Here is a 21,355-nt window from a genome sequence, read left to right as displayed (position 1 = left end):
CCTGAACACTGGTAAAGAATCCACCTGTCATGCAGGAGACCCAACTTTGATCCCTGGGTCGGGAAGATTTTCCTGGAGAAGGGCTGGCAACCCACTCCAGTATTCTTGCCTGGAGAATCCCATGGACAGAGGAGCCTGGTGGGCTACAGTTCATGGGGTTGCACAAAGTCAGACACGACTGAGCGACTAACAGTTTCAGTTTTCAAACGCAAAGGCCCAGAGGAAGGTTTAAAGTAAAAGAGGTTACTCATCAAGCAATTTTGAATCGTTTTTGAATTTCTATCAGAATGCCCCAGTATTGGGTGGGTAGACTAAATGTTGACTCATATCATAGCACCCAGGCAGTGGATCACAAGGAAATAAAGTTCATTTTTAGAAGGACTGAAGGTTCAAGATGAGACTAACCAATAGAATGATCACTGAATTCAGTAATCTGGCGTTTGGGCTGCGTGAGCAATTTGAACTTTCATTTCTGTGTTTCATATCTGGAGCACCTGGGGCACACTTCCTGCTTAACAGTGAGGTTATTATTTAAAACTGCCAGGAGAAGCCATCAGGGAGGTGGCAGTGGTAGACCTTGAAGGTAGATTTCGACTTTGGGTTCTGTTCTTCCTACGGGGTGAAGATTTTTAGAATCTCTCTTTAGAGTTAAATCATCAGAGCCTCATCACCATTCATTCATTCAGTTTCTTTCTATTTAAAAGAGAACCCTATCTTATAAGGTTTTTTGGTGTGATCGATGAGTTAATGTATAGAAGGCAAAGTCTTGTCCTGTGGCTCTTTCTTCCAGGTGGGAATTGAGTGATCAAGCTTCTGTTTCATGTTCTTCTCACAAGCTTCCTTTAAAAAAAAATAAAAAAAAATAAAAATCTGATGATTGGGGCTATCACTACCTTATGAGTGCTATATGTTTCCAGAAATCCCTTCTCCTAAATATGGACACAAAGGAATGGAAGAGATGTTTTGTGAGTGATAAACTCAGTGGTTCGTGGGAAGGTCCAGTTGTTGTGGTCCATGTGGGCTTCTGAGGGGCAGGGAGGTTATGGTGGATATGAGCTTGACCTTGAAATATGAAAAGAATTAAAAAAGGAAACAGCTAGAGATTTAAGTACAGGAATGATAGACCCACTGGGTGTGGTTAGGGGAATGAATGGACATCTTCCACAAGTAAGGTGTCTGTAGTTTCTCTGTAGGCACTCACTCAAATCTCTTTAACTCCTACTTCATGGATATGTCTTTTAAAATTCTCTTAGCAACCCTGTAATATGGGGATTATTTTTCCCTCCTATAATTTTTAAATGAAGAAACTGAAGATCAAAAAGTGAAATGACTTGCCTAAGGTCAGACAGCTAGTAGGGGACAAAGCTTCGAATTTCGGTCTTTGGGGTTACGTTCCAATCCAGAGCTTTCAAGTAACAACACTGCTGCCCCGGAGCTGATAAAAAGAGGAGGCACTATTATTATTTAACCTTAAATATTTAAAAGAAGGAAAGAAAAGGATAGGTGAAGGTATTTTCGACACAGGGAGCTGTCCATGTTCGGAGGCTGAGGAGAAGGAAGAGGGAAACCTGTTAGAGAAAAAGCAGTATGAAGTCTGGAACCTTCTAAATTTGCTTCTCTCTAGCTTCGTCAGGTTGTGTATTTTAAGCCGTAGCTGATTGTGGCGGCCTTTGAGGAGAGGAAGTCACACTGAAGGAAAAGCACCTGTGTTGCGCTGTGGGTTGTGTACACTCCTTCCTTGCATGCTCTGTGCCCTGGGTCAGAGCGGCGTTGCATAAGGCCCTGGGCCACGCTGCCTGCGGGACTAGGGCGAACAGCTGGACTTTGGGACTCCGCCCCCAGCGCCGCCCTCCCCGCCGGCCCCTCCTCTCCTCCCCAAGGTGGCTCCGGCTCCCAGAAAGTCGCAGCGGCGGCCGCGGTGCGGGACGGCCGGGAAGGAGGGCCGAGGTTGTGAGCTGCCTCCTGGGCCGCGGCGCCCGCCGAGGTGGCCTGCCGGCTGCGCTCCCACAGGTGCTGGTGCCCCGGGCCATGCCGGAGCGCTGGGGCCACCGGCAGCATGAAGGGCGGCGACCGCGCGTACTCCCGAGGTCCCTCTTTGGGATGGCTCTTTGCGAAGTGCTGCTGTTGCTTTCCGTGCAGGGGTGAGTGACTGTCGGCATTGGCCCCTTCTTCTTAGGCAAAGACTGGACCGGCTGAATTGGGGATGGGGGCGGGCCGTGGGATGGGGGAAACGGTCTGGGGAGCGGAGCACGGCAGATGGACAGTTTGTTCCCAGCTGTGTTCTTTGCAGTTTCTGCGGCACTAGGCGGTTCGCTCGCTCTCTGTCTCAGAGAGCTTCAGACTTGGATGGGGAGCTCTAGTTTGGGAACTGAGTTACTTATCAGCGACTTTGGTTGTTGGGCGCCAGTCTGCAGGGGGGTGAGGCACGGATGCGGGTGGGTGGGGAGAGGGCCCTGGGAGCTCTGCGCTCCCCGTAGTGGCAGAGTCACACTTTCCTGCTCTCATTTACATATGGACCTCAGCCGCGGGATGACTCTTAGCTATAGGAATGTATTTGACACTTGCCTCTACACCAGGAACTATTTTTGCCAAGTGACAACTTTATTTGGGGACTGTAGCCCGCTTTTCTATGCCTGGGCTTTGGCAGGCTAGCGTGGGTTTGCAGCTCTGGGCCAGAGCTTGGCTCATTAATTAACCAAGAACTCTCTATGTACCCAATTAGGACTGTATTTAATTATTATGCTAATTTTAGTGTTGTTGAGCAGCCTTGCAGGAAGCAACTAATTTACCCAAAATCAGCCTGCAAAACAAGATGGTGAGAAGGATGACAGAAGGAAGGTTATCGCTGTGCAGCCCATCCTGAAAAAGAATGGAGCCCTTCCTAGACAGAGTTAGTAGATGTTCCTAATACATTTCATGTCTCTTTTAACATCTCAGCTCAGAGGGTCTGTTTCTATGTAGCTAGAAGTGAGAATATAGGCTCTCACTTGACATTGGTCTTTTAAAAATTTCACCTGATGGTGTCTCGCCTCTACCCGTTTTCAATGCCCCAGACTCCATGCCCATCTTAACCTGATAAGGTCCCCATGGAACTCTCTGGGACTTACTGGTGAATAAACTTTATCCAAGTGACCACCATCCTATGTGCCCACCCTACACACAGCTCTGACAAATTCTCCATCCTAAACAGATATAAGGCCACAAAAACTAATTAAATCTGAAGGACCTTTCCCCAAGTCATTAAGGTTCATAATCTCAGCGTTAGATTCTCTCAGTCTCTGCATTTAATTAAAACAGCTTAGAACTGTGTAGTAGCTAACTCTAAAAATCAAAATTCAGAGGGAGAAAGAATTTTAGGAGGCCAGGGACCCTCACAAAAATCCAAGCCTAGTTCAGAACTATATAAAACCGTGGCTGGGAATTGAAAGAAGCAGGTATTAAAAGGGAGAGGAAGCCGGAAATGGCCAAAGGGAATCTGAATGGGTGGGTTTTCGATGAAGGCTAGGCTGCTGTCCTGGTGCAGAGTTTCCAAGTAGGATTTCTAGGGAGTCCATTTCCTGTCCAAAGGCAAAATTTGGGAACTTGGGCGGTGCTTATCTAAAGGCCCTGCAGCTGCCTCCTTGAGTCCAGATGTGTGGCAGCCCCAGCTTCCTGACAGAGTAATTCTCCAGGGGTCTTTCAGCCTTCAATTTGTTTGTGAATTGCCCTGGCTGGCCCTCTGTTTTGTGGTGCAAGGAGGGGGCGGGGAGCTCACTTGGGGCACCTGCTGGGTCACCTCCTGCCTGCAGGACTGGGAAAGCAGTGGCTACAGGCTCAGTGGCTTGGAGAAGGGGTGTTGCTACAGCCTGAGTGGAGGAGAATGTCTTAGCTGAAGACTGAGAGAAGGAAAAGTCCTGAGCAGTGAAAACAGCTTAAAAGGGAAAAGGAAGATAACAAAGGTGGGTGCCTCTCCCCTTCTCCCACTTTACCCCTTACTCTTTCCTCGATCTAAAAGATGTGAAGATGGGAAACTGGGACTCAAATCTGAGGAGTATGGTGGTGGACGTGACTTAGCCACCCTTCAAAGAGCTCCTGGCGCCACTGGGTAGGGTGACTGGGTAGTCAGACACTGGGTAGTGTCTGAGGTGTTGGGTACTGCTTGAGGCTTCCTGCATCTGTTCTAATGGAAGAGAGAGCTCTGAGTCCCCACCCAGCCTATAGACATCTATCTGGAAGCCGCCTGAAAATATAAGGTCTTGTACTGAGCTTGAATGCATTGTCCAGAGCCCCAGAACTCTATGCCGAAGCTGCAACACAGAGAAGGACTCAGGAGAGTGTCTGAGGGGTTGATGGCAGGGCATTACCAGAGACCTGCCTGGCCTCCCTTTTCCGTTAAACCAGTTTCTCTGGTTGTAAGGATGACTCTGAAGCTGTCAGAACCCATACTATGGTTCCTGAGTCAAGGAGCCCTGGCTGACTGTGACTGGCTTCCAGTCCTGCATTTAAAGGACACCTCCTAATGTCTGGGAAAAAAGGAACCAAGAGGAAGTGGAATGTTTTGGTTATTTTTGACACAAACCTAAGCTATCCTGGACTTGCTCTGGTGAATCCTAAGTGGTTGTAATTGCTAACACTAGAGTAAGAGTTAAGGATTTAGTGATGTACCTATGTGGCCTTTAAATCATATTTGAGAAAAATATAGATGAAGTTAGTGGAGCTTGTCTTTGGGTTTGGGAAAGTGATTAAGGCAGCTATCTGGTGTTCTTCTGTTCCAGTTTTTGTTTCTGTGGAGTATGAGTGTGGCAGAGAGGTTTGATGAAAGATGATGTTCCTTCCCTACCTTGAAATTAGGGTTAAAGGGCAGGAAAACTGAGAATCATGGGTAGAATGGAAATAGAGATGGGTGAGAAGAAAGAAGGAGAGCCAATAACATTTATAACTGCCTTTTTGGAAGTGAAAAATAGCCAAACATGAAATAATGGGGTGTGTATGTGTGTGTGTGAAGGGTGGTTAATCATTAATACCACGCTCTGTAGGAAGTTTCAGGATTGATTTGGCTGCTTACACTTTCCTCTACACCTGAAGAAGTGGGTCCTTTCTGGATTGTTCTTTAATGATCTTAAGATTTTAAAAAGCAACTTGTTTCCAAGTGATGAAAAGGATTTCAAGTCACCTGGAGTGTTGCTAAGTCCTATGCTGTAGACTGGAATTTGTGACATCTTACATCACAGAGCCTGGAGATTTTTTAGACCTGAGTGGGTGGCAGTCAGTTTTAGAGGCTTTAATTTTCTAGTCAACTTGTAATTAACCTTGGGTCTATGGACAACTGTCCCTTCTCGGAAACGTTTCCTGACTACTGCCCTCCTCTGTTTCTCCACAGGGTTCATGGCATTTATTCATACTTGCTTACTGTTGTATCGTTGTCCATGCAGCAGAAGCCCATGTGCCGACACAGCTCCCCATTTAGACAGTGAACAGTGACTGGTTCAGGAGACTATCTCAGAGGTGAAAAGAGGAAGGAGTGGTGACTTACCCAGGCTGAGTCAGCTCACAGGAGAGGTGCTGGGATTACATTCCCATGGCTCTCTCATCACAGGGGTGGGTGGGTCTGAGCAAAGGTTATGGGGGTTTACAGGGCTTTTGCAAGCCATCTTCATCTATAATTTCTTTTCTACTCCCTACCTTTTCCCAGAATAACTGAGTAGGAACCTTATTCAAAACCTTGATTTGAATGTCCCTTCCCTGGCTCATTTTAGAAACTGAATTTAATGTGTGAAACCATGACAGCAAGTTTCTTTAGAAAGGTGTTGGTTATCTCAGAGAGAAACTGAAGTGACCTTCACTTTGGTTTACTTTAGTTCACCTCCCAAAGGACAGAGAAGTCTTAGGACATTGAGCAATACATACCATTTTCTTTATGTTCCAGGAAGTGCCTTTACCACTATGAAAATTGAATTGACCATTTAACATGTATGTTTTCCCAATACACCTCTTAGTTTTCTCTGCCTCCCAGGGATATACCTTAATCTGGGGAGAATTTCCAAACATACATACTGTCCCCAACCTAGATCTTATGCTTCTCTTCCCATCCCTGATTCTTTGACTCAGTTCAGTTCAGTTGCTCAGTCGTGTCCGACTCTGCAACCCCATGGACTATAGCATGCCAGGCTTCCCTATCCCATCACCAACTTCTGGAGCCTATTCAAACTCATGTCCATTGCACTGGTGATGCCATTCAACATCTCATCCTCTGTCGTCCTCTTCTCCTCCCACCTTCAATCTTTCCCAGCATCAGGGTCTTTTCCAGTGAGTCAGTTCTTTGCATCAGGTGGCCAAAGTATTGGAGTTTCAGCTTCAGCTTCAGTCCTTCCAATGAATAATCAGGATTGATTTCCTTTAGGATTGACTGGGTGGATCTCCTTGCAGTCCAAGGGACTCTCAAGAGTCTTTTCTAACACCACAGTTCAAAAGCATCAGTTCTTCGGCACTCAGCTTTCTTTATAGTCCAACTCTCACATCCATACATTACTATTGGAAAAACCATAACTTTGACTAGATGGACCTTTGTTGCTAAAGTAATGTCTCTGCTTTTTAATATGTTGTCTAGGTTGGTCATAGCTTTTCTTCCAAGGAGCAAGTGTCTTTTAATTTCGTGGCTGCAGTCACCATCTGCAGTGATTTTGGAGCCCCAAAAAATAAAGTCTCTCATTGTTTCCATTGTTTCCCCATCTATTTGCCATGAAGTGATGGGACTGGTTGCCATGATCTTAGTTTTCTGAACATTTGATTCTCTAACTAGTTAATAGTAATAGGGATATCAATAATTCCCTGTCTTCCAGTCATAATGTAGCCTAGTAGAAGTAGGAATATATGCATTTGGTTGGGGTTGGGGGAGATTGGAAATGGAAGCCAAATATCCTTCCTTTGGTACCACTATAAGTCAGTGATCATGCTGTGGGCCTGTCACCACAGTGGTTCCATGTGCCACAAGTTGGTAAGTCTTAGCCTGGCGTGCTGCAGTCCACGGGGTCGCAAAGAATCAGACATGACTGAGCGACTGAACAGAACCTGAAATAAAAAGGTAACAGCTCAGACTCTTGTTTTTATGCAATGTGTGTGTGAGGGAGGAGGGATTCACTTGTGAGTCCAAACAATGTTGTAGGCCTGCTGTAGTCTGGAGTAATGCTTTTGTATCTACTTAGTGAAGTTCTTCTTGAATCTTGGTTCTTCTCTTCTGCCTTAAAAACACTCTCCATCCTTTTGATGCTGCTCCTTTTCAGTGAGTGTAAGTGGCTGCGTGACCTGCCCTCTCCTTCAGACCAAAACCCCAGATTTTCCCTGCCCTTGAAAGGTCTGAACTCTGAGAAGGGCTTCTCAAACGGAAGGGGCTAGTTATATCATGGGACATTAGAACTAGAAGTAACTTCAGAGATTATTTAATAGATCTTTTTTTTTTTTTTTTCCCTGCAAGAAGAAACCGTTCAGCCATTTAGTAGTGAACTCAAACCTATAGCCCTTTCCCAGCACTCTTTCTGCAACTGCATTTTTCTCTTCCTGCCCATGCGATCAATTTCTCTTACTCTGGACAAAGACATCTGGGGTCAGCCTCTACCCTTCTCGATTGGGTAACTGAGAAGGGTAGAGCCTGACCCCAGGCTGGAACTTGGGTGTTGACTGTGGAATGATCTGTGGTTCCTGCGGGGTGACTGGAGTCATTGGGATCTGAACCTGCCTGGTCTGTTTTGAGTGGCTGTTCTGTCCCAGGACCACAGAAGGCTGAGCATCTCTGTTTCTCCCAGAGCAGTTTCTGCACATTGTTCATAGTAAATATTTGTCCATGTTTTTCCCTCTGGTTCAATTTAATTCCAAGGGTCCCTTTCCCCCCATTTTTCTTGTCTTCTTCCATGAAGTGTACGCTTTCAGGTGAAAATGAAATGCATTCCTATCATTCCATTTTTAAACGTCACTGGTTTTTATGTAACATACAGTGTTTTAATTCATTTGACACATGTTTACATGCTGAGTGCCTGCTAGCCCTGCACTGGATACTGGGGGAGAATGGATGGGAATCATAATGGTGCTGACCCCATTGGGCTGTTATGAGAATTAGTTAAGAGAATGTATGTAAAGGACTTAGCTTACCATCAGGTATATAAAGTGCTTTAAAAACCATAGCTACTGATGGTAACAGTAATTGTAATTGTAATATTAGACATGGAACGCATACCCAGGGGGCTCCCAGATAAATATGTGGGGTCTTCTGGGTGAAAATGCCGCAAATATATCTTTCTAAGGAATTTAATGGTCTTAGTTCAAACCATTGTCAACTGTGCCTCACTGCTGTAGAGCTGCCACCATGGGGAAAGAAGGCCTGCATCTGTAAGTATGATAGGGATTTCCTTCTTTTTAAAATTAAACCAATTAAAACTGTAAAAAACATAACACTTCTAGTATTATAATCACTGGTTACATAAAAGAACGTTTGAGAGTAGGTACTGGCAAGATACCATAAGCATCCTTGAGTTATTCTTCTCTGAGGGGAAACACTGTGTAAGAATTGGATCGTGACTACACCAGTATTGAAGTTTAGGTCCTGAAAACCTATGTTAAATAAAAAGACGTCATGTCCTGCCAGCCCCTTGACTTTGGCTAACAATCTAGTGAAACATTTTTCTGATCCCATCAGCCAGCATTTGTTGCACATCCTTCTTTTGCAAGATTTGCAGGTGTCCTCTTCAGGCTGTTTTTGCCTAGGTAAAAATCATGACCTGCTCACCACAGCCCTTGAAGTTCTAGACATTTGTGTGAGGTTTGGCCAGTATCGTGTATATTCCTTGTGGATGAAAGACATGGGAAGCTTGGTCTATTCAGTGACTAATGGAGCTCCTCTCCTGAGGTGAACCTTCTGCGTTATACTTCCTGGAAGGAGGGGAGCCCTGGTTTAATACCTGTGAGGCAGCCAAGAGGCTGCCAGATTGACTTCTGCCAGATAAAAAGCAAAGATCAGAGTTACGAAACAAGTCCTTTCACATTTTTCTTACTTTCCTGGAGACCACAGTGAGGAAACTAGCAAATTGAAAGGAAGGGAAACCCCCTTCTGCTGCTTGGTTGAAACAGTACCTCATAAAACATCTCTGTATCCAAGAACCCGCTCTTCTTGAGGCCAGATTAGTTGTAGGCCTGTGTTTGGTCTCTTAGGGCATCTTGCATGTGCAGGCTCAGGACTGCTCAGGAAGTCCCAGTTTCTGCCCTTCCTCTGTTAGCATATCCATTATTTCTCCCAGGGAGAAAGGGATATTATCCTTCCCCATCCAAAAATGAACCAAGCCTAACTGTTCAAAAGAATTGCAAACACGCCACTTTGTGCAGATTTTTGATCTCATCCTCACACCTGTGTGGTGCCTCCTCCTCTCCTCATCTTAAAGGAGAAGAGCTCCAAGAATGGTTACCACTGGAGAACACATTGGAAATACAGATTCTTGGCCCCACTGATTCAAATTCCATTGACTAAAACCCAGCAGTCTGCCTTTTAACAAGCTCTCCAGGAGACTTCATATTTTTGGTTTGTTCTTTTCTCTCCACCCTCCCCTACCTTTCTCCTCCCTTCACCCAGCTCCAGCAAGGGCGTCTGTGACCTGCTTCCTGGGGATTTTGCTTCCTGGGGATTGAGAAGTGGGGAGGGGGCGTCCTTCCCACTCACTGTTACTTGAGGGGGATGGGATGGGAAGAAGGGTTGGCATTAAGAATCACGCACATCTTCTCTGAGCCCATTAGCCCCCAGGGGCAAGGAAGGGTAGTTATGGCATCCTTCTTCCCATTTAAGACTCCTTCATTTTTATGATCATTTCCCTCAGACTCTTAATGGTAACTATGGTTAGTTAAGAAAAAAATCAAAAGTTAGGTAAACCAAAAGGCCATAAAAGTAAAACTTTGACATAATCTTAACTACCTAGAAACAACTACTTAACCATTTAATATATTCTTTTCTATGTGTTTGCTCCCTTTTAAAATAAATGGGTTCCCACTGGGAAAAAAAAAAATAATAATAATAATAATAAAAAAAAATAAAATAAAATAAAAATAAAATTCATGTGGCAATACAAAAAAAAAAATAAAAAAAAATAAAATAAATGGGTTCATATTATATATTCTGTTTTAAAACAAGATTTTGCTTAATCTTTGAAACATCTTCCCAAGTAGATGTATTTCCAGGATATTTTTAGTGGCTACAGAGAGTTTTGCCATAGACAAGACTTGAACTTGACAATTGTCAGGACTGATTTAATACAATGGCTAAAATTTGGTGGGAAGGGATGAGGAAGAGCTTTGGGTTAAGAAATAGATCCTTCCAGAATCAGATTGTTCAGACAAATTCTTGTGGCATTTACATATTTCCACTCCCTATGTCACACCTTTCCTTTCCAAGGTAAGTTTACCCCCTTCCCCATGAGACCAGTATGCACAGGGCTAGAGCTGCAGGTTTTACCCACTCAGCCTATTTGCTCACTTCGTATTAGGAATCTTCTCAATCCTGAGGCTTCTAACTGTGTAGTTGCTTTCACCAGCAGGTCCAGAGATTTTTCTCTTTCTCTGTTTAAGACATGCCTCCAAAGAGATAGGTCATTTCAAAATTATTGTTATTGGGAAAGAGAGTCTTGATTTACTTTTTTCTTCTGCCTTGGGAAAGCATTTGAAAATACAGGTAAATGATGATAAAATTCCATTACTTAGAGAGAGCCATGTTAACATGTTGAATATATCCTTTTTATCTTTTTTCCATGTGTGTATTTTTCCAGAAATATGATATAGTAGTGTAATAAACTTTTTTCACATAACATATTAAACAATTTTCATGACATTTTTGTGAATGCATCCAGTGATATGCCAGCTCAGTTCAGATTGGGATTGTTAAATATTCAGGATTTTGAGAGTGGATGGTTAAGCTTGAGAACAGCCATAGTGGGAGTATTTATACTAAGAAGGTCACCAGACACCACAAATCAAGGTTTTTTGTTTTATTCAGAAACCTGTTTTATTAGCAGAGCACTAGATGCTCATTTTATCACGTGTAAATATGGTTTGTTTTCATTTTCAACCTCCCTATTTTTGGTTTTTAATTTTGCTATTATCAACAATATTATAATGACCATTCTTATAGTTAAGTCTTGACACAAACCTATAATTACTTCCTTAGGGTAAATCCTGTGAAGTGGAGGTCCTGAGAGAAATGACATCCCAAATTTCAAGACTTAGTTGCCAGTTACCCCCAATTCGATACTCTTTGAAAGGAAAAGTGTACTGTTCTTTGTTTAAAGAGGACTTATGAGAAACATCTTCTGGGACCAGGAATTTCATGTCTCTCCTGTTGTTTACTTCTGTTTACATTTTCTGAATTAACTTAATTTTTTTTTTATAAGGAAATATGCTGGCTGAGAGCCTTTGTTTCTTAAGCTATGTACTGATAGGTATGGTGTAAAAAAATACACTTTGTGATGGTAATGGATTGAGAGGCAATATATCATGATGATTTAAGTGCTTGGGCTTTGGAGACAGAATGAATTTGAATCCCAATTCTACCATTTACCTATGTGACTCTGTGCAAGTTACAAAGACTCTGCCTCGTTTTCCTCATCTGAAAGATGGAAATCTAGTGAAATTTGATGATCATGAAATCTAGTCATGGAGATCTTACAAGGCTTAGATGGGCATACATATGTTAATCACCTAGAACTGGCACGTGGTGAGTGGTGTGTAAGTGTTGGATTATTGTTAGCATTAATGAGTGTATAGATGTCTCTGTGGAACTGTGCTGTCACATTCAAATGATTTCATTAGTTCCTTAATCATATGAGAAATCAAGCTGAGTATATTTTGTATGCTCAGTCCCTAAATATTTGAGTACCATGTGGCAGGTATTAGACTAGCAGCCACAGAGAATTTAAGATGTTTCTATGCCCCTGAGGATCTTTTAGTTCAACTTGGGAGTGCTCGATAAGTATGAAACAGAAAATAGTGACCCCTCCAAAAAAAAAAGGAAAATAGTTGCTGAAGATAATAAGAGAAAAGATGCTTCAAGGATCTGCCTGGTTTCTTACTAAAATAATTATGTAGAAGCTGATGGGAACACAGTGGCCTGGGGATCTGAGAGGGCTTATCAGGAGATTAAGGGTTCTCTCTGGGTCTTACAGGTTTTTAAAAATTATTTTATTTATTTATTTTGGCTGTGCTGGGTCTTTGTTACAGGCTTCTCTCTAGTTATGGTGCACGGACTTCTCACGGGCCTCTCTTGTTGCAGAGCATAGGTCTTGGGCACACGGTCTTCAGTAGCTATGGGCCCAGTAGTTCCCGGGCTCTATAGCACAGGCTCAACAGTTGTGGGACATGGGCTTAGCTGCCCCATGGCATGTGGGATCTTCCCTGATCAGGAATGGAATCTGTGTCTCCTGCATTGGCAGGCAGATTCTTTACCACTGAACCACCAGGGAAGCCCCCTTACAGGGGTTTTTAAAGGGCTGAGTATATAGTGTGCTTAAAGCCAGCAAGGAAATGCAGCAGACCAAAGAGGAGAGGTTAGACCTGCCTTCTCAAGCTATGCGAATTCTATAGCCACCAGCCATATGTGGCTATTGAGAACTTGAAATGAGCCTGATCCAAGTGGAGCTGTACTAAAGTATAAATTACATGCCAGATTTAAAAGATTTAGTTAAAAAAATGTAAAATAGTTCAACAGTCTTTTTATTGATTACATATTGAAATGATTGTGTTTTGGACATATTGGGTTAAATATAATATATGAAAATTAATTGTACCTGTTTGTTTTTACTTTTTATTGTGACTACCAGAAGATTTTAAATGATGTAAAATTATACAATTTTATTTTTTATGTAATGTAAAATCCATGGCTCGTATTTGTGACTTGCATTATATTTCCCTTGGATGGAGCTTTCCTGTATCTTATGGTCCATGATACATTGATGTGCCAGAGTAGAAAGGATATAAAATTAGAAACTTTCATCCCACTCCAAGGCCAATCCCAGCCCATTCCCTCAGTCCTGTCCATAATTCCAGGAGGATAGCAGTCTCTCTGATGCTTCAAGATACCCACAGGCCTTCTCTACTGAAACCTTCAAGAAAAGCGGTTATACTTTTCCCTTTCTGAGCCAACATAGTTTGTGAGGAAACAGGACAGAAATCGCCAAGTTCTCCTCAGAGAGCTCAGATTAGCCAACTTTTAGGAACAAAATGAGGGAAAGTCTTAAAAAGAACAGTGAACAGGATGAGTGGCAATGTGCTACCAGCTCCCAACTCTCTAACCCTCAACTGATTGATTTCACTCCAGTTCTGCCTCCTCACATGACATGAGAAGCATGGCTGGACTGTCCTCAGGATCTGAGGGATAAGATAGGGCTGTGTGGCAGGCTGAGGGGAGTCCACTGCTCTGACTTGGGACTGAGATCCAGAGGAGACCTGACTAGGTGGGTGTGTGCACCTCTTGGTTGAACTCAGACAAGTTTCATTTTGCCATTTAGCTGAATGACGTTTGATGTTTAATTCATTCTGAGCAGCATTTTTCATCCCATTTTTGTCCTTTCGAAGTTTCACTGAGCGCTTGACAGAGTGCAGCGTTATACAGATATTGGGACCATCTCCCTATTTGTGTAGGGAAAGGGTATATATAGCTCACCTTGCTTGTATGGTGTCATAGATTGCTAGAATGTTACCGCATCACAGAACAAAAGATCTCAGTTTTATCCTTGAGAAGAGCACTTTGGAAAAGATAAAGGACTTGCCTGAAGTCTGAGCTGGTACTGAGTAAAATAATATCATTCTGTCTGTAGCACACTGCTTATACCTTTATAGAAATGATAGTGGAATCGCTTCTCTGCCTTTTGGCTAAGATCAAGTTTAGAAAAGACAGTGAAATGTAGAACGAAAAAGTGAGTGTTAGTTGCACAGTCATATCCGACTCTTTTCGACCCCATGAACTGCCAGGCCCCTCTGTCCATGGAATCCTCCAGGCAAGAGTACTGGAGTTGGATTGCCATTCCCTTCTTCAGGGGATCTTCCTGACCCAGGGATCAAACCCAGATCTCCTACATTACAGGCAAATTCTTTACTGTCTGAGCCACTAGGGAAGCCCAAATGTAGAATAGTCCTGCTGTTTTGTTTGGAGGAATGGGGAGGGTAGAAGCACTGGATCAAGTCTTCTGGGAGATCCAGCTCTCTGGAAGGAATCTAGGAGGGCAGGGGTCCCAGTGAATGAGAAGTCACTCTCTGGTTCCTGAAACTATGTCCTTGCCACCTGCTCTAGATTTGCTACCATTGAAATCTGCCCTGCTGTGGCCACTTGCATCTGGTGTTTCTAAATGTCTAGAGGGATCCTGGGGGAACTTTACCACTGTGAAGTCACAGCTGAATTCCCAGACGCTGGAGCTGAGGGTTAGGACCTGACCAAGTCAGGATCTGTTTCACTGGCCTGGGGTCTCCAGGTGAGGCCAGGCAATACTGGGGACCTTCTTTAGACATGTCATGGGGCCTTCCTATGACCTTCTAGGCCTGATGGAAGGTCATGGTTGATCCAAAGCCAGGCCTGGGTAGCCTGCTCCTATCTAATCAGGGTCTCATGAAGCCCTCCCAAACAACCCAGGGAGGTCTGTGGCTGCCACAGGTATTCTGGCGGCCTTACTCAAAGTTTCCTGGGCTGGTCATCTCTGACTCCTCCAGAACTGGGGGATAATTGGAGATCACAGCCAGTGAACAAAGTGGACATAGCATTGCCCTTATAAATTTAAAGTTCAGAGAGGGCAGCAAATCGCTCACACACACAGATCTTTGTAAGTGTTCTTAGTGGATGCTATGAGAGTATCTGTTGGAGGGAGAGAGAAGGAGGTAGAATTTACACTAGGGCAATAGGGAACTTGTAGGAGAAACTGACATAAGTACCAAAAGTTTTGTTACTACCATTCTTCTGGTTCCCAAGTATATCATTTGCATTCCGAGCCTCATTTAAAAGATTCTTTTGCAAAAGTTTTGCTCACTATCATGGGAAAACACAGGGAAGTAAAGTAAAGTAAAAGAGGCATAAAGCCAGATAGTTTTTTGAGGTCACCTTACTTGACACTGGCTTGCTTCAAGAGCTTATGTGCCATTCTTTGGTCCACAAGCACCTGGGGAACCTGTCCAGTGTCCACAAAGGATCACTGGTGAGGTCCTCACTTCCTAATTCATGACCTGAGTCCTAGGGAGCTGTCCTGTTCCTCCATACTTTGAAACTGGGATTCAGAGAAAAGGGCTAAATTCCCACTCACCACTACCCACACACCTTGGGCTTCCCCACCCCTGCCCCTGGCTCTAGTTTCTGCTCTGGGGCGTTACCATCCACAGCTGCCATCTCCTGTAGGGATACGCCCCCCTCATGTGTGAGGACAGTTTTCAGCTTAGTCGGAGTGACTGTCTTCAGTAGTGTTGTAGACTTGACTCAACAACTTGCTGGACATTGTACTTGATAGCTTCTGAGACTCTTTCCAGTTCCCATTTCACAAAAGGATTTAAAAAACAGGCAGTTCTATTTGTTTACTTGAATTCTGGGTGAAAACAGAGAAGACCTCAGTAAACTTTTGAGTTTTTTCCAGTCTTTCTAATTTTTAAGTCCCTGTTTCTTTGTGCTTTGGTTTGAAAATCATACCCTCTTCCCAATTTAACTTATGTCTTGACCACCAAATAGTGCTTCCACTTGAAGTGTAATCAGCCACCTCTCCGAGTGTCTGTGGATCTCCTCAAACAGCCAGCTTCCCAGCTCCTTCCCAGTGAGGTGGTCAGGTCTAAATTTAACTGTGACCTTCTGCCAGCATATGCAAGCTCGGGCTGCAAGAGCAAAACAGAGCCGATCTGCCCTCAAGGGTGTGTGCAAAGCTCCTCCAAAGGCCAGAGCAGGAGGGGAGAAGAGGAGGAGTTCAGGGTAGGAGAAGTATAGTCATCCCAGGTGATGATTGGAGTTTATCCAGGCTTGGCTGGGTCCCTGGAGAAAGTCAGCTAAATTCTCCACCCTCTTGGTTTCCTCCCATTGCAAAGAATCAGCAACATAACTCACCTGGATTTGCAATTACCATGGCTTCCTGCCAAGCATTATGCCACAGTAATGTGCTCACTTTTGCCTCTTATTCCAAAGTCACCAATCCCGGGTTCATGAGATACAACCTGCACGTTGTATTATATAGATTTCCACCCTGGTTTGGTTGTCTGGAGTGTATCTTTGTTAGGTTTGTGTCTTTTTATATATCAATATATACATATCTCAGAGACAGGACCAGAGACAGTGTCCATAATACTGGAATAGCTTTGCACATTTTTATACTAAAAATGTGTAAATGCAAAGGATTGAAATTGGCTTGGTTTGTAAAATATTTCTTATTATAATTTAGTCACACCTCCAATTGGTGTTTATAGTCATAATTGGCATCCTATACCATAAACTTTATACATACATATGTGACATTTTTAGAATGGTATCAGATTGTGACTCAAATAGGGAAGTCCTATTTTTCTGTTTGATCTCTAACAGAGGCAGGTTTGGAGAGGCTACATGGAGTATGTTTTTCCGAGATGCCCCAGCTTGTACTTGCGAGGAGAACCAGATCGCAAAGCTTCTGGAGCTGTGATTCTAGCACTTTGTAACAATGTCCAGTTAGTCTTATAAACAGGGACTTGACTCAGAAGGGAACATGGGCCATTTAGCTATCTGGTTCTCATCTGTCATTTTCTGTAAGTAAACAAGAAGGATTTTGAGGGCAATTCTCTTTTGAGCTCAGGTCTCTAAGGGAAGTGTTATTAGAGGGATCAGACTGCGTTTTCATCCTGTCATTAGAATTTACTAAACTGCATTAGTCTAGTTACTTCTTTATGCTAATTTTTTCATCTTTATACTTGAAAAAATACAGGTATTAACTGGAGTGTATCTCCTAATATAGTCTTGGCTTTCTGGCACATAGACTGCACTCTGTAAATGCTAGCTTATGAACAATCATATTCTTTCTCATTATTAGATATTTCTCTGTCTTATAGGGCAGTAATTTGAGATGGACCTTTAAGTGGGATGGAGGATTAGTAAACATTTTTCAAAGCTTTCCAGGAAAGCAGAACTGAAACTTATTAGATTTCTAATTAATGGCCTTTTTGCCCAATTTTTGATCCCTGGGAGTGTCCATTTTCAAAATAAGTTGCTGAACTGGTGGGCCCTAGGGCTGATTCAGGGTACCAGTTTTTCTTAAGAGTTATAAAGGTCTCCTCCCTGCACCTGGAGGCCAGTGTGTTGGGTTCTTAAGCGCTTTCTCAGCAAGTTATCTCTAACAACCTTTATATTTATTTGTTTAGTTTGTGCCATTATCCTGTATTCATGTCCATAGTTGATCATCTTGAATGTGTTCCTTTAATTACTGTAGTTATCTGCTGTGCTCTGGTACATATCTGATCTTCCATTTATGGCTCAGAAATGTCCTCTCTGTCATCAGCAGCCAGTCAGAGCTTCTTGTAATCAAAAATCACATTATTCACTTTTAAACAAAGAAACTTAACATTTTTGTTATTAAACAAATATATTACTGGTTAGATTTAATAAAATCTAAATAATAATACTAAATTATACCAATAATACCAATAATAAAACTTATAGACCTTTATGTTCAGTGAGAAAGAGGAAGTAAAAAGTCTCTAAAATTGATTTTCTTTGGGCCTATGTGGAGTCAGGCATGTGATCGTCTTTGACTTAATCCCCATGGCCCAGAGAATAAAATATTCCAGTTATTTTAGGACCTACCCCTGAGGTGGGGGTGGGGCTGGAGATTGAGCAGGGACAGGGTTTCAACTCACAAAGCTGGGAAATCTGAGGTGCTCCTGTGAAGGGGAAAGAAAGAAGTGGGTGTTGGGGAGGCAGCTAGCAGATATCCTCTCTGTTGACCTGTAGGCCGTTTGGTCTAATGAGAAAGTGCAGTGAGTTTAAGGACAAGTGAAGCCCCTCTGCCTCCTCTGTTAGGCGTGCTCAGAGGACAGCACCAGCAGCTCTTCTGGAGAAGTAAGGTGTGCAAGGAAGGCCTGTGAAGAGGTAACATGGGGAGTGGGTCTTGAAGGGTCAGGAGAGATGCTCTTCATCCAGGATGCTGGGCAAAGGAAAGAGCATGGGGAAAGAGGTAGGGTCTGGGAACGAAAGGGAGTGTCTGTGGAAATGATTTACCAGGTGCTACTACAGCCTCCCCTTTGTTGTTCTCTGGGGAGTCAGCCTACACATTTCACATAAGAGAAGACTGGAGCTCAGACAGATGAAACAATTTTCCCAAGAGCATGTGGTTAATAAATTGAGTCCTGGTTTCTTCTCATTGTTCTACTCTTGTCTCCCACTTACCCTACTGCCTGCCCAGCTCGATTCTGATCCTTGTATCAAGTTCTATATTTTTTATTACTGTGCTGGAATTTGGTACAGTTCCATATTGTGTTCTGAAACTATGGGATAGGTTTGCAGTTCCAGAAGCAGCTTTTTCTTACAGGGTACTACTTTTATTTGCATATATAAACCCTGTGCTGCTAAAGCTCTTAACCTAAGCATTGCCTGGTACACACACACACACACACACACACACACACACACACACATGCACACACACACACACATGCACAAACTGTTATACCCTAACACATGCACACACACACACACACACACACACACACACACACACATGCACAAACTGTTATACCCTAAATAGCAGAGGCCTAGAATATTTGTCTACTTTTGCCAACATCTGACTGTGATTATCTTTAACCACAGTCACTCTTGTTTGTCTCTTAAAATAGTATCAACTGTCTCAGGGAGGCTGTTTCTAGTCATCACAGCCCTTCCAGAACCCTGTGTGTTCCACCTGCCTTCTCCTGGTAGGGAGGGCAGCCTGTGATTGACTGTGGTTAATTTTCTGCTCTCTTGTGTTGACACTCCTGAATTCTTCCATAGGGTTCACAGACCTCTCCTAGTGAGACCATTAGAATTCACCTCCAGAGCCCCCTGTTAACTTGAGTAACTGAAAGTGTAGCTCTCCCTACGGTGTCCATCATCCCTTCTTCCTTCCTGTGCCTGTCTTTGCCCACGGGTCCTGGACTGTGCAGGGGTCGCCTCTGCACAGGAGAGCTGCCTACAGGCCCAACTGTGTCTGACCTGTGGGGTGGACCCTGCCAAGTTTTTTCTTTTAATTTGACTGTATTGGGTCTTAGTTGTGACACGTGGGATCTTCACTGGGGTGTACGGACTCAGTAACTCCACGGTATGTGGAATCATGATTCCCTGACCAGGGATCGAATTCACATCCCCTACATTGCAAGGAGGATTCTTAACCACTGGACTAGCAGGGAAGTCCCAACCCAGCCAGTTTTTGGAATGGAATATCCATCTCTGCTGTTCCTTAGCATAGATATTGAAAATGTGTACCCTAACTATGGGATTCTGTCTCAGAGAAAGTCAGTATTCCCCTCTGCTGCTGCTGCTGCTGCTAAGTCACTTCAGTCATGTCCGACTCTGTGTGACCCCATAAATGGCAGCCCACCAGGCTCCCCCGTCCCTGGGATTCTCAAGGCAAGAACACTGGAGTGGGTTGCCATTTCCTTCTTCAATTCCCCTCTGCTAGCCTGTCAGATTGCTTTAAAGTAAAAGTTGCCTCATTTGACTTTGAACTTGATGAGAGTTAGAGGGAAATAAAGGTTGTTTTGGGTTTTTTTTTTACCCTGTGGTTTCTATCTATGGATCACCCCCCTCCTAACCCTGTCCCATCCCGTGGAATAATACATCATACCAAGCTAGGAAAACCTGTTCTCAGATTGGACCCAATGGTCTCTGAGCAGGTCTTTCTCACAGCATCACCAGGATAAGGCAGATGAACAACTTCAACTCACACGTGTGGTTCTGGGTGGTGTGCTCTGGACTGGGATCCTACTACTAAGAGATCCCTTTTCTGAAACAATCAAGAGACGCATGGGTGGCAAACACAAAAAACTCATGATAAGGACAAAAAAAAATAGTCTTATCAAGATTGCTTTTCCATTTTTCAGGCTTTCTCTATGCTTTGAACAGTGTGTTCTCCAGAGTGGGAGCATGGGGGTCACCCACTGGGCTGTGGCAAGCCACTCCTGGTGTCACTGTTGGGCTCTATTGCTTGTCCTGAACCACAGAAGTTGTTTCTGCACAACCTTGTGATAGTAGAATTGAAAGATGAGGCGCTTAATGGTAGAAAATAGGTTTGGGAGATGTAGTTTGCAGATGAGCTCATGAAAGCCCTATAAATATTTTTATGATCCTTACAGTATCCTATTAAATAGAATGAGTACTGTGCAATTTCCATTCTTTGGGGTTAGAAATAGTTCAGATTTTCCTCACTTGCAATTTGACCTAGAAAATTTTAAATTCATTTTTGTGTGTGCAGATAATAGATGCATTAAGACATTTTCACTCTCACTTATACCGTGGTCCTTCATCCAAATGAAGCTCAAAACTGTAACAGTGTAGATTTTAGAGTTCTGCATACCTACCCTAAATACTGGCTCTGTCACTTAGCACCTCTGCAACCTGCCAGAAAGGGCTTAACCTCTCTATGCCACATCTTTGATATCAAATGAGCATCATAATACCACCTATACATGTGCAGTGTTGCAAACCTTACACAAGACTGGAAGTAAAATGATTAGAGTATTTGTCATGTTGTAAGATCTCAGTAGAGAACATACAGAATGTAAAGGTGGATGATGGTGATGGTTGCACAGCATTGTTGTACACTTACATGGTTAAAATTGTAGATTTTATGTCAAGCAGGTCTCTAGACTGTTTTTTCCACCTGCCCTTGTGGTTCTTGGGGTTGATGGGGGCAGAGTGGCAAGTGCAGCTTCTCCTTGTTCTGGACCTACCTGACCTCTAACCTAGTCAGCTGTCTACCATATCCATGGTCACAGTCATTGAGGGGGGTTGGATGAGACAGTGCAGATGGCTCTTTGTGACCCACCCCATTGAGCTGCAGTGACTACAGGTGCTGCATCAGTTTTTGACTCCCAGTTACAGAGTTTCAGTAGTTTAGGGTTTTTTGGTTCATATGTTTAATAAAGATGCATATTCACTCACAGGTGTTTGTTAGTCTCTGTGCTTCACCCATGACAGCGTGATATGTCAGAACATCCAAGAGCAGAGTGGCAGTTGGCCCCACCTCCACCACTCCCTACCCTTCCACCCCAGCTGTCCATCACACATGACTGGGATTCTCTCCTCCCTTAAACACACCCTCTCAGCATGTTATTCTTGCTACAGCTTCTAGCATCTCTCATGAGGCTTTACTGGAAAATCTACTTCTTGTTGACT

General features: G+C 43.5%; 1 protein-coding gene across 3 annotated transcripts in view; it reads left to right on the top strand.

Annotated features, from left to right (window-relative positions):
* Positions 1–1,935: 1,935 nt before the first annotated feature.
* The window catches only part of LOC133073478 (kalirin-like), a 122,095-nt gene continuing 102,675 nt past the window's right edge, over positions 1,936–21,355 (top strand). For all 3 annotated transcript variants that reach the window (XM_061166985.1, XM_061166984.1, XM_061166986.1), the window contains exon 1: positions 1,936–2,141. In XM_061166985.1, coding sequence (XP_061022968.1) covers positions 2,057–2,141 — 85 coding nt within the window. In that variant the 5' untranslated portion in view covers positions 1,936–2,056. The remainder of the gene's footprint in view (positions 2,142–21,355) is intronic.

Source organism: Dama dama, chromosome 19 (assembly GCF_033118175.1).
Source record: "Dama dama isolate Ldn47 chromosome 19, ASM3311817v1, whole genome shotgun sequence".
Lineage (NCBI taxonomy): Eukaryota > Metazoa > Chordata > Mammalia > Artiodactyla > Cervidae > Dama > Dama dama.
The sequence above is the reverse complement of the archived record's forward strand: the minus strand, read 5'-3'. Positions and strand labels throughout refer to the sequence as shown.